This window comes from Notamacropus eugenii, chromosome 4, assembly GCF_028372415.1.
Source record: "Notamacropus eugenii isolate mMacEug1 chromosome 4, mMacEug1.pri_v2, whole genome shotgun sequence".
Classification (NCBI taxonomy): Eukaryota; Metazoa; Chordata; class Mammalia; order Diprotodontia; family Macropodidae; genus Notamacropus; species Notamacropus eugenii.
In genome coordinates, this window is record NC_092875.1 from 262,461,668 (window position 1) to 262,474,645 (window position 12,978).

Here is a 12,978-nt window from a genome sequence, read left to right on the forward strand (position 1 = left end):
TTTCTCCTCAATTAGAAGCATCACACACCTGGATTTCCAAATTGTTTTTCATATTCTTTCATCTATGGATAACATTAAGAAAATGAAAATTGATGTTCCTTCTATGCTCCTCTTCTGAAAAGAAAAATCTAATTCTATACTTGTTCCACTAACTGGGCTGCTACATTTTCTTTCATTCATAGTTTATATATTTTGCAAAATAGAATCATAAAACCAAAAAATGTTTCCCATAATATTTTTCCTGAAAAAAATATATTCATCAAATGTTATTGCCCCCCCCAAAAATGGGATTGCCATCCCTCATCCCTGCAAGAGTGGGGAGGTGGCCAGCTTGTGTTAGATATAATCTGGTGATTAATAAGTGAAAGAATATCAATAAACCTACAGAAATAGAGTAGGTTACTCCAAACACAATGTCCCAATCCAGGAATCGTTGCTAAATCCATTCAAAGAGCAAAACCAAAAATCCAGGAGTTGTCACATAAGGTAGACAAGGGAGAGTTGGATAGAGTTTGGCTGGAAAACATGTCCTGAATGTGGGATCCGTAGACATCATAAGGAGTAGAGTGAAGAAAACAAGATTCCCTGCCTCAAGAAGTGTCCATGGCTCCCCATTACCTCTAGAATTAAATTCAAATCCCTCTGTTTGGCATTTAAAGACTTTCACAATCTGGTTCCAGCCTCTTTCTATGTTGTTTACTATTCCTTCCATGTCATCTAAGTTCTGGAAGACTGGTCTACTTGTTCCCATCTCCCCTTTCTCCCCCACACCTTTCCTTCACCCAGGCTATCCCTCCCCATGCCTAAAATGTTCTCTTCTCACCTTCAACACTTGGAAGCCTTAGCCCTCTCAGATTCAGTGTGAGTACTACCTCACTGCTTCAGAAGGCCTCTGTGGTCAGTGCCTCCTCTCAATTCATTTTGCATTATGTAAATATCCTGGGCCTCTTGTCTGCGAACACCTCCACCAGTAGAACGTAAACCTCTTCAGGACAGAAAGAGTCTTATTTTTGCATTTCTACCACCAGCACTTAACAGGGTGCCCAGAACATAGTAGATGCTTAATAAATGCTTCCTGACTGCTTGATTAAGGTGTTTTTATCTTCACGTAGAGGATCAAGTCAAAGAATCCTCATTATATGGCAGGAGGTTGCTGGACACACTTTCCCTTTCTCTTCCCCCTCCATACACATACATAATACATCTATGAACTCTAACAACTGTAGTTTATTGGCAAAAAAAAATTTAAATCTAAAAAAGTACATTTGACCCCCAATCCTTTGCTTTATTAGAATAAAACAATGTTTTAGCATTTATAATTCTGTCCCAAATCCTCTTTCTTCCCCTTTCCTACTCCAGATAGTAGGAATTCTCCCTTTCAGCCTCTATTCTTGAGAAAGAAAAGCAATGATTGAAAATGATAGCCCTCTTTCTATTTCTCTTGAAAAAAATGAGGTCAGAAATCCCAATGCTGATGAATTCAGTTCAACAAGCATATATTAAGTACCTGCTGTGTACAGCGCAGTATACCGTAGGAAGTAGCATGCCATAATAGACAGAGGGCTGGCCTGCGAGGAAGATCCTGGTTCAAGTCCTGACATACATATTGACTGTGTAACCTTGGCCAAGTCACTTAGCCTCTCAGTGACCCAGTCATATGGCAAAGGTTATAAACTTCAGAGCAGGTGCCAAACTACATTAATAGAAGGAGTTTCCCATACTAAGAAAATAAACAGGTTTGATTTCCCCCCAACTCTCTCCCCCAGAATGCACAGTATACTTTGCTAGGCATCAGGAATACAAGAAGAAAAAGTACATAGGCCTTGCCCTGAAGAAGCTTAAATAACAGAAAGACATATTAGGAAATAACTTGATAGGTGGCAAAAATGAAGACAGCACTGGACCTGAAATCAGAAAGATCTGAGTTCCAATTTGCCCTTACTTAGCTATGTGACCCCAAGTAAGTCACCCAACCTCTGTCTGCCTCAGTCTCCTCCTCTGTAAAATGGGGATAATAGCAGCACCTACCACCCAGGGTTGTTGTAAGGAGAAAATGCAAATATTTTCAAAACTCTTTACAAAACTTAAAGCTCTCTATAAGGGCTAGCTATTATTACATAAAAACAGGTCAATCAGGGTAGCCTGAGGTATTCAGGAAAAATATTCAAGCGAAATAGGATCATTTATATTGAGGGAAGGGGAGAAATCATGAAGTGATACTGTATTCTCCAAGGCTGTGCTGGATTAGGACAAGTTCTGATCCCACCAAGCTAGAGAGGCTTTGTCTGTGGAGCCAGACTGTTGTACAAGGACCACTCAGCTAAGTTAGCAGACTTTCCTCACCAGAAAGCTGGTGATCATTTTCTCTCTCTCTCTCTGTCTGTCTGTCTCTCTCTCTCCGTCTCTGTCTCTGTGTCTCTCTGTCTGTCTCTCTGTCTCTGTCTCTGTCTGTCTCTCTGTCTCTGTCTCTCTCTCTATGTCTCTGTCTCTGTGTCTCTCTGTCTTTCTCTCTGTCTCTGTCTCTCTCTGTCTTTCTCTCTGTCTCTGTCTCTGTCTCTCTGTCTCTGTCTCTCTCTATGTCTCTGTCTCTCTGTCTCTCTCTGTCTCTCTCTCTGTCTCTCTGTCTTTCTCTCTCTGTCTCTCTCTCTGTCTTTCTCTCTCTGTCTCTCTCTCTGTCTCTCTGTCTTTCTCTGTCTCTCTCTCTCTCTCCCTCTCTCTGTCTTTCTCTCTCTGTCTCTCTCTCTCCCTCTCTCTGTCTTTCTCTCTGTCTCTCTGTCTCTCTCTGTCTCTCTCTCTGTCTCTCTGTCTTTCTCTCTCTGTCTCTCTCTCTGTCTCTCTCTATGTCTCTGTCTCTCTCTATGTCTCTATCTTTGTCACTCTGTCTCTGTCTCTCTGTCTCTGTCTCTCTGTCTCTGTCTCTCTCTCTCTCTCTCTGCCTCTCTCTCTCTCTCTCTCTTTCTCCCTAACAAACTCATTAAAGCTGTAACTAAAGTACCCAAGGATTGTGAGCTATATCCGTAAGTACAGTGCCTATAATAATGAAATCACAGATCATTTGAAGTATTGAAGAAAGAATAAAAGGTGTTCATTAAAATCACCATCACACCCACATTTCATATAGTGTGAGTATGATTAGCAGGAATTGGAATTCTGAGCCACTTTGGGTTTGTGCAGAAAGATGCCCCTTCGGAATTCACCTCATTTACAGTTACAGGCTTCTCTCCGACCTTTGAAGAAATCACAAAGCAATACTATCTTTCATCAGTCATTTAAAGGGTACTGGGCAGGTTCTAAAAGCCTCTTCCTAACTCATAAATCTTCCATTTCTGAGACGGATACCAATCATCTATCTCTAAACTGGTTCCTGCCAATGATTTACACGATTGTGTATGTATGACCTATATCTGATTGCTTATTGGGATGGAATTTGGAACTCAAAACTTTATAATAAAAAAGTTTTAAAAATTGTTTTAACATGTAATTGGAGAGGGGGGGAATAAAGTATAGTAAATTTTAAAAAATTAATTGGTTCCTGCTCCCTCGCCAGTCTTTTTTATACCTTAAATATCACTGCATTAAGAGCACACATTGAACTATACCCTTAATCCCTAGCTTTGAGACCAAGGCCTCCCCTTAGTTTACTCACTTAGTGAAAGGAAATCAGTCAGTCAATAAACTTTTATTAAGTGCCTACTAAGTGTCCGGCACTGTGCTAAACACTGGGGATACAAATATGAAAAAGAAAGACAATCCTGTGCTGAATACTCCCTGGAAGATTTCTGTTCCAGAAGATTATATCTTAAAAATTCTTACATATTTTTCTGTAACCTCCTCTAGATGAGATTAATATGGTCAGAGAAAATGTCAATAACATTATTATAAAATTATTATTATTATAAAAATCACTTATTAAATACCTATATGTCAATGTCCTTGCAACAAGCACAAACAGAGTCCTTTGTCTCTGGGTTTAGAAGCTAAGATAGATGATACTGACATAATCAGGGACATTCAGGCAGTAACATAAATCAATAAATCAATTTTTGACAGTCAAGCAGTCATAATTCTTGATGACCCTGCATAGTTAATAAGAAATAGATAGTGGATAGAAGGTTGGCCTTGGTTTCTATTCCTGCCTCTGGCATATACTAGCCCTATCACATGGCTAAGCTTGGCCAATCAGTGCTGAAGACAAGTCTACAAAACAATGATTACAGATGCATTGCTTATTTCTTTTAGTGGAGGTAATTTTCATACTGTAGAATTCCTATACCAGCAGTTCTCAGACTTTTTGGCTCAGAACCCCTTTTTCACTCTTAGAAGTAATTGTGGACTCCAAAGAGCTTTTGTTTACTTGGGTTATGTCTATTGATATTTACCATATTAGAAATTAAAACATCTAAGTATTATGAAAATAGTTCTGATCTCATAGACCCTCTTAAATTACTCTCAGGAAAAACCCATTGAGAACTCTTGTCTTTTCCATGAATTCACAAGTCTAGATTTTAAAAAACCTAAAAATCAGATTTTTAATAAGCATTTTCAGGTACTAAAGCATCTATCTGCCTTAGGAGATTTTCGGTATAATTCAAACCATCAAAAGTTTACAAAGTGCTTACTGTGTGCCGTCTTCTGCTAAACCCTAGAAGAAATGCAAATTTTAGGTAGGACACAGTCTCTCCTTTCAAAAGTGGCCTTAGACATGTGAATATAATTTTAAAAAATAATGCAAGAAAAGTAAAATTTATTTAATGCAGTCAGCTAAAAAGTTCTCTGAATGTCCTTCATTTGACAATGTGGTTGGTCACCCGAATGCTTCTTCCTTTCTTTATTTCATGACATTAGACTAGGTATACAAGTCTGCTTCCTGACACATTTTGGGCATGCATTTTGAATCATTTGCCTGAAGTGAAAAGATACCCTTGATTTTATTGTTATCGTTGTGTGAGCCTCCTAAATTTTTAGGACTTGTCATTAACTCAGTGGCTCAAGGCAACTCTGACATTAGGAGAGCTAAATAATTTACAACTGAGCTGTAGGGAAGCACAGTCCACCTTCATAGCATCCACCAAGAACATTTGGAGAACTCTCCGTCTGCAAGAATAAATTATGTCTTTACCTTGGTTTGTCTTACGAACAAGGACTAATGTGAGATGTTGTAAGTGATACCTGCTGCACAAGCTGTCGCTGTTGTAGCTAAAAATTTGGAAAGACAGAAGGTGCCCAAACTTTACCTCTCTCTGATATAACAGAGAGAGAAAATTTTTCCCCTGCTATCACTCAGACTATTGCAGTAGCCTGCTGGTAGGTCTCCCTGCCTCAAGTCTCTCCCTATTCCATTCCATCCTTCACTCAGCTGTCAAAGTGATCTTCCTAAAGCACAGGTCTGACCATTGACACTGGGCAATTCACTTTCCCTTTTGTTGACCTCAATTTCCTCGGTTGTAAAATGGGGATCATAATATACCTTCCGGGGTTGTTGTGGGAATCAAATGAGGTGATATTTGTAAAGCACATAGTGTTGTTTCAGTTTAGTCTTAACTCTTTGTGGACCCATTTGAGGTTTTCTTGGCAAAACTACTGGAGTGGTTTGCAAACTGGATTAATTGACTTGCCCAGAGTCACACTACCCAGTAACTCTCTAAGGTCTGGTTGGAACTCAGGAAGATGAGTCTTTCTGACTTCAGGCCTGGTACTTTATCTCCTGCGTACCTAGCTACCCCATATCTTTACCAGATGAGCCACAAAGTGCCAGTAACAGAAGCCACGGCAACAGTAAAACCTAAAACTCTCTCTGGAGATTTCGGAATTCTCTCAATTCCTCACTTTACTCTGCCTACAGAAACAGTATAATAGATGATTCCGCTTCCACTGAGATTCAATCTTTGATTGTTTCCCATTTGAATTTTGTAGTAAATTAGGCCCGAAATACCTGAAGAATTGGACACCAAAGACTCTGGATTGTTTCTTTCTCACTGCCATCCCTGATACAACAGTAATAGCTACAATAAAATAGCAGTAATAACGCAGCAAACTAGATTGTTAGCTCCTCCCTTAGAATGAGTTCTGCAAGGGCGGGGAATATCGTTTGCCTCTTTGTCAGTCCCCAGTGCCTAGCACAATACCCAGCACATAGTAGGTGCTTAATGAGCATTCTCTCCTTCCTCTCAGAGCAGAAATGTTAAGTATGTCTATCACTACTTCATCATTCCAGTTAATTGCCATACTTGCACATGTCATATAACCCCAAACTGATAAACTGAAAAAAAAAAACATGCTATATACAGGGTTGGCTACATGGTGCAGTAGGTAGAGTGCCAGACCTAGTCAGAAACGTTCCTCTTCCTGAGTTCAAATCTGATCTCTGCCACTGACTAGCTGTGTGACCCTGGGCAAGGCATTTCACTCTGCCTCAGTTTCCTCATCTGTAAAAGGAGTTGGAGAAGGAAATAGCAAACCACTCTACTATCTTTCCCAAGAAAACACCAAATAGAATCATGCAGAGTCAAACACAACCCAACAACAACATGCTACATACATTTCTGTGCTAGATTTTAAGAAATATTAAGATAAAAGAAGCCAGCATTTTTTTTTACTTAACTGCTAAGTTGATATCCTAAGCTAGTGACTATTTGCAAACATACATCTTATTAACCACTCTATCTGTAACAATCTCTCAGTAATTCCTATTGTAAGAGACTGTGGAGTGTCTTCCCTTGAGTGCGGTCCAGTGCAGATAAATAGCCAGATGATTTTGAATGTGTTCCAGGATAGATAATCCCAATTTGTCCTCCTTACAAAACATGAACAAATAAAATTTTATATTTTTCTTTTTCTTTACTGTATGTGTATATGTCTTGCTTGTATGGACTGATTTGGACTAGATGTTCAAATTCAGTTCAGATTCCCACTCTGCTATTTCTTCCCACATGGCTTTGAAGAACACTTGTCTCCTCTTGGTATCTTTGTAAAGTCCCCTCTTTGGCTTAAAAAATAATATATGTGGGGTTGAAGTAAATGATTATTTCAGATCTCAATCCTATACTCTTATAAAAAAGAGGAAATTTAGTGAAAAGTCTAGAGGAGTAAATATTCTTAAAGAAATCTAGTTTAGATTATGAGTTCTTTGAAGAGAGTTATTGCTTTTGCATTTTATTTTGTCCCCTGTGCTTAGCACAGTGCCTGTCACGTAGTAGGCTAGCACCTAAAGTGGAGAGCCATGTATCTACTAGTATAAAAATGAAATCACTGAAAGATGACCTTCTATCTACAATAAATTTCAAGAAACATACTTTTATGACCACATCTTTGAAGAAAACAATATTTCTATACATTATTCTATACAATAAAAACCACTTTTATTTGTAAATTTATGTAAAACTATACAGTAAGAAAGCATAAAAACATAAAATGTATTTTGATCGTTTTAGAATGAAAATGCAATTTATGGGTAGGAGCATGTATAAATTAGATTGAATCAAGTCATCATAAAATATTTGAAAGTGTGTTCTTTGATTGAAATTCTGTAATTATAAGCTGAACTTTAATAGAGAAGGAAAAAAAGGTGTTTGGAAAATGATAAATCAATGCTTTTTCATAATTCTTCATCTAGCTTTCAAAGCCTCTCTGGAGAATGCTTCACTAACCTTAGCATGCTTCAGTTTCATTGCCTCTGTTTTCCTCTTGGTGCCCAAAAGGCCAACAGAATGTTGAGCATCATAAATTAAAAACTGCTAGAAATAAAACAGATATCGTTATGCTTGTCTTGTACAAGGCCCTAGAACATTCTGTGCAGTTTTGGATATTACACCTTTAGGAAGATAGTGTAGGCTCGCACAGGTCTAGAAAAGGGCAGAAAAATGATTGTTAAATTCTTCAGCCAAGCAAGGCAAAGGCTCTGAGAGAATATGATTAACATCCATAAGACATCTAGACTGGGGTTTAATTTTGACTTATTTATCAAATTCTAGAATATTAAAATTAATGGTATCCCTTGAAGCAAAAGAGTTCATTTTAGGACAGTGAAATAAATAATAGCTCACATTTACAAAGTACCTTCCTTAGAGATAGGTAGTAGAAACACTGTTATCCCCATTTCACAGATTAGAAAATAAACTCTGAGGCAAATAACTTGCCCAAGGTCAAATAACTAGGAATTCTAGCTAGGACTCACACAGTCACTAAGCGTATGAAAAGTACTGTGCTAGGTGGATAGCCACTTCTATTCTGGAACACCTCCACTAGGGACTGAAGGGAGGTGTTCATCAAGGAGGTAGCCAAGGCCGGTACACGCCACTTTTTGTCTGCTGAGATAACTTGCCTGTGTTAAACCCCATCTTCCAATGTAGATCTTGTATGTACATACATGTATTAGAATGTGATAGGAACAAAAGAGTGGTCCAGAAGCAATGCACCAGCAGAGCTTGAGAACAGAGAGATCATTTATTTTCTGGTGGATTCAGAATACTAATAATAGCTAATACCTACGTAGTGCTTACTATGCTATGCTAAGCAATTTATAATTTACTATAGCTATCACTTTGCTAAACACTTTACAATTAATATATCATTTGAACTTCACAACAACCCTGGAAAGTGGATGCTGTTATTATCCTTACAGATAAGGAAACTGAGGCAAATAAGGGTTAAGTGACTTACCCAGGGTCATACAGCTAAGTATCTGAGCTCATATTTGAACTCAGGTCTTCCTGTCTCCAGGCCCAATGTTTTGTCCATTGCACCAAGTGAAGTTTCCATGACAGAGGTGCTACTTCAAATAGACCTTGAAAGAAGCGAAGGATTTCAAGAGGAACTGATGAAAAGAGAGATTATTCCAGGAAGAGAAACATCCCGGGCAAATGGAAATAGCAAGAAATAAGGCCATAGAATTGAGTTACAGCCATATTGCATTAGAGGCCAATGAAAGAAATTTGTACAGGCAATAGGGAGCCACTGAAAATTTTTGAGCAGAGAAGTTCCATGAAATAATATGCAAATATATATACGTATAACGTATATATACAAATATAATATACAAATGTATACATGAGAACACAAATGCAGGTATCCTCTCTACATTTTAAAGTTGTGAGTTTTCATATTTTGGAGTCATCATTCACATTCCTTATGGGGGAAAATCCTAGGTAACATGCATGCAGTAATGGTGACGAGAAATGGAACTGGAATTTTCTGGAATTTTCCCCACATCAAAGGCATTATAATTCTGTTCCATTATTGGTTTTTTCCTCCACTTTTGAGCATATGTTACTACCTCTTACTGTCAACATGAATGACACAGTGATACAACCCCAAAACAGGTTTTCACGCTCACTAGACTTCTCAAAGGATAACTCTGAGTTCAAGGAACAAGAAGAAAAAATACTTTTTGGTTCAAAATTTAAATTATTTCCATATAAATATTTTAAAAATGATTTCTCCTCTTCTTTCTTCGTTTCTGAAACCAGTGTTTAAAAAAATAAAACTACTGGTATTAATAGCATGTTGCCATATGTCCACCTTTGAAAGACAAGGTTTTGCTAATAATATGATATGAATGAAATGGGCTCTAAGATCTAATTCGGGTTCAGATACCTAGACAGTACTGTGAGGCAAAGTTTTGTCCATATTCATGATAGAACACTGGGTTTGCTGAGCTTTGAGACTGATCTGATTTGGCTCTGCATTTGGGGAAAAAAATTAAACTTTATTTAATTTTGCTTCTGTGAGAACAAATTTTTTCCATCTATACTTAACACATTCACTTGGAATTTGATCACTGGCCTCCTCAAGCCTTCTTTTTTATGACAAGTGACGGGTTGTGTCATGAAATCAACAAGCGAACTCTTTTTCTGGTAGCCACTATCTCAGTAGTAGAAGAAGGCATGTGTCATTGAGTGGAGAAAGCATTGCTTCTGATCACAACTGCTTCTTTCCCAGACAACGCAAGGATGAGCTAGAACAGAGAATGTCCGCTCTTCAGGAAAGCCGGAGAGAGCTGATGGTCCAGTTAGAAGGTCTCATGAAGCTACTCAAGGTAAACCATTTTGAATAAAATATTAAGCAAAACAGGATTCTGGGATTAATTTTTTAGAGTTAATTATAAAATTAATTTTAAAAATAAATCATGAGGGTTTTTTCTAATTTTTATATTAATGCCCCCTGAATGTTGTTCCTAGCTCAGTCAGCTCCCAGCCTCGGGTTAAATCAGGCAGCCAGTCAGTGACATTAAATGGAAAGCTCACTTTGTACCAATCTTTCTCATCAATTTATCTGAACCAGGTAGGCTACTGAGAATCCAATTAGGCAATGGTCCAGAGTTCCAATTGTTTTATATCTTTGAAAATAGTAAAATTTCAATACTTTATCAATACCCTATAACTTGTCCTTTGAACTAATTTACAATAGTTATCTCCCCAAATATTCTTATATGCTGAGTTTAAGTTACATTTGTCATGATAAAAAAAAAGTCACTTTATGAATATAATTGAGAAACGTAAAATTTCATGAAATATAATCTAGATATCTCAACATTGTGAAGAAGCTCAGTCATAACATAGACCCACTCATACCCCACCAGGAACCCCCCCTAGAACATCTATAATAAGTAATCATTTGGCAGGCTTCCATTGGTAGAAAACTCACTACCTCTTAGGATGACTCATTCCACTTTTAGATAGCTGTGTTTGAGTGTTACTTAAATCAGTTCAAAATCCAAATCTCTCTGTCTCTGTCTCTCTCTCCGTCCCCCCACCCCACCCCAACCCCCACCACCAATTCTTCCTATGCCTTACAAGGAAAAGCAGAATATACATATTCCCTTTTCCATATAATATCCCTCCAAATTTTGAGACTGTCATGCTCGCCTATCTCCTTGCCCCACTCCTTATCAAGACTAAGCATAATTCCTGCAACTAAACCTTCTTTCAAGTCCCGTCACCATCCTGTTTTCTCTTCTCAAGACATATTTCTGCTTTCAATGCCTTTCCTGAAATAAGGCACGTGAAAATGAAAACTGAATAAATACTCCATATCCATCAGATTGTAAATTCCTTAAAGGCAGGAACTGTCTTTTGTCTCTCTTGTTATCCCCAGTCCTTTACACAGTACAGGCACTTAATAAAGATTTACTGTTTGATAGATTGATATCTAGTCCAACCAGGTCAAAAAGAATGGAACTGCCACTTCCTCTAGACATTTCTCCAATTATTTCAGGATCTATAATTTATTTTCTCTGACGATTCTTTTCAACGATGGAGCTTGTTCAGTAACTTAGTATATGGTCTTCCTTGAGTTGCTGGGTGCAAACAATCACCCTCCTGGTTATTAGATTCTTCAGACTTAGCCTAGGTCCTCAGACAATAGACAGTATCCATCACCAAGCCCACACCCAAAGTTTTTCTACTTCAGTAGGACACCCCCTCACCCAGAGCCCATACTTTGCTCAGTTATCTCCTTCCTGGGATCACTTCCTGGGATCACTTCCAGGCCATGATGGAGCTTGGAAGCATTACATTAGTGGAGAGTTCTAGACACAATATTTATATTGGTGCAGCCTAATAGCCATTTGCTGGTTCTTTCCCTTTGTTGGCTCATCGTTAGCTTATAATCACCCCCCTGGTCTTTCTCCTAGAATCTTTTATCTAGTCATACTTCTCCTGTCTTGCACTTCTACCGTTGATATTTTTAGCCCTGGTATTTTGTTGTTTTGTTTTATCCCTGCAAAGCTTTATTTTATTAGGTTAGATCCAATCATTCTAGCCTGTTGAGATCTTTTTGGATCCTTATCCCAGCATTTAGCATCTTGGCTATCCCTCCCTGCTTCATGTCATGTGCACATTGGATAAGTATCTCTTCTCTGCTTCGTTCAAGTCATTAATAAAATCATCAAACAGAACAGGGCTGAGGATGGAGCCTCCCTTTGCCGTTCTTCTCATTTTTGTTTATGGTTCTCTTATGAAGAGTAACTCTTTTTTACCTCACTCTTTGGCCATGTGACCTTGGGCAAGTCAGATCTTTCTGAGCTTCCATTGTCAATCTGTAAAATGAATATAATATTCATATTGCCTGCATGCAGGATCCTTCAGCAACCTACCCCTGGAAGACCCTTTTTTGCCTTTATTTTGTGGACAGTGCAGTTCCACTCTTCCCATAATAAAAACTCACTTTCTCATTCAAGGAAAATTGAGTAGACTGGCAAGTTTTACCTGACTTTGCCTATGCTGGAAGTCTAGGTTCAGATTTAGGATGAGTGTGGCATGCTTTAGGGCAAATAACTTTTGGTGACTTGGCAACAAAGGGAATAGAGCCTTCTGATAAGATACCATTGAAGGAGAGGCAATGTGATATAGTGGCTAGAATTCTGGTCTTGCAATCTGGGTAAACCTGGGCAAAAATCCTATTTCTGATACTAAAAAGCTGTGTGAGCCTGAGCAAGTCACTTCACATCTGTGCCTCAGTTTCTTCATCTGTAAAATGAAAGGGTTGGACTCAATGCCCTCTCAGTAATGGAAAGTTTCCAGAACTTCATCTCTGATAGAGAAAAGGGTAGGCAGCCTCATTTTTAGTAGTTTACTTTAGTAGTTTTTAGTGATTTTATCCTTATTTTCATCTTCTTATCAACCCCCCTGGTATCTTCTACAACCTAGGATGTAAAGGAAACTGTACTGACTTCCTTTCATTAGTTCAGAGATAGATGATCTTGTCTGTGTAGGCACTCCCGGCACTAGCATACCTCTCTCACTTTCCTCCTCCACCCCACTCCTCCCAGGCCATATTATCTATTGGATGTCCATCAGGAATTGCTGTGATCAAAAACATTCACCACCTGCTTCCCAAACTTAGAATGATAAGCCTTTGGAAACCACACTGTCCTGAGATGATGTACTTAATAATACTCTATCACCAGATCCTTTTGGCTTGGTAGGACCTGTCAGAGCCTAAGGTCCCCTTTTGAGAAATCAGGGTCACCTTCATGCCAGA

At 38.4% G+C, this 12,978-nt stretch overlaps 1 protein-coding gene across 19 annotated transcripts in view; it reads left to right on the forward strand.

Annotated features, from left to right (window-relative positions):
• DTNA (dystrobrevin alpha) overlaps positions 1–12,978 on the forward strand; it is a 464,017-nt gene that overhangs the window by 413,104 nt on the left and 37,935 nt on the right. For all 19 annotated transcript variants that reach the window (XM_072604522.1, XM_072604523.1, XM_072604524.1 and 16 more), the window contains one exon: positions 9,937–10,033. In XM_072604522.1, coding sequence (XP_072460623.1) covers positions 9,937–10,033 — 97 coding nt within the window. The remainder of the gene's footprint in view (positions 1–9,936; positions 10,034–12,978) is intronic.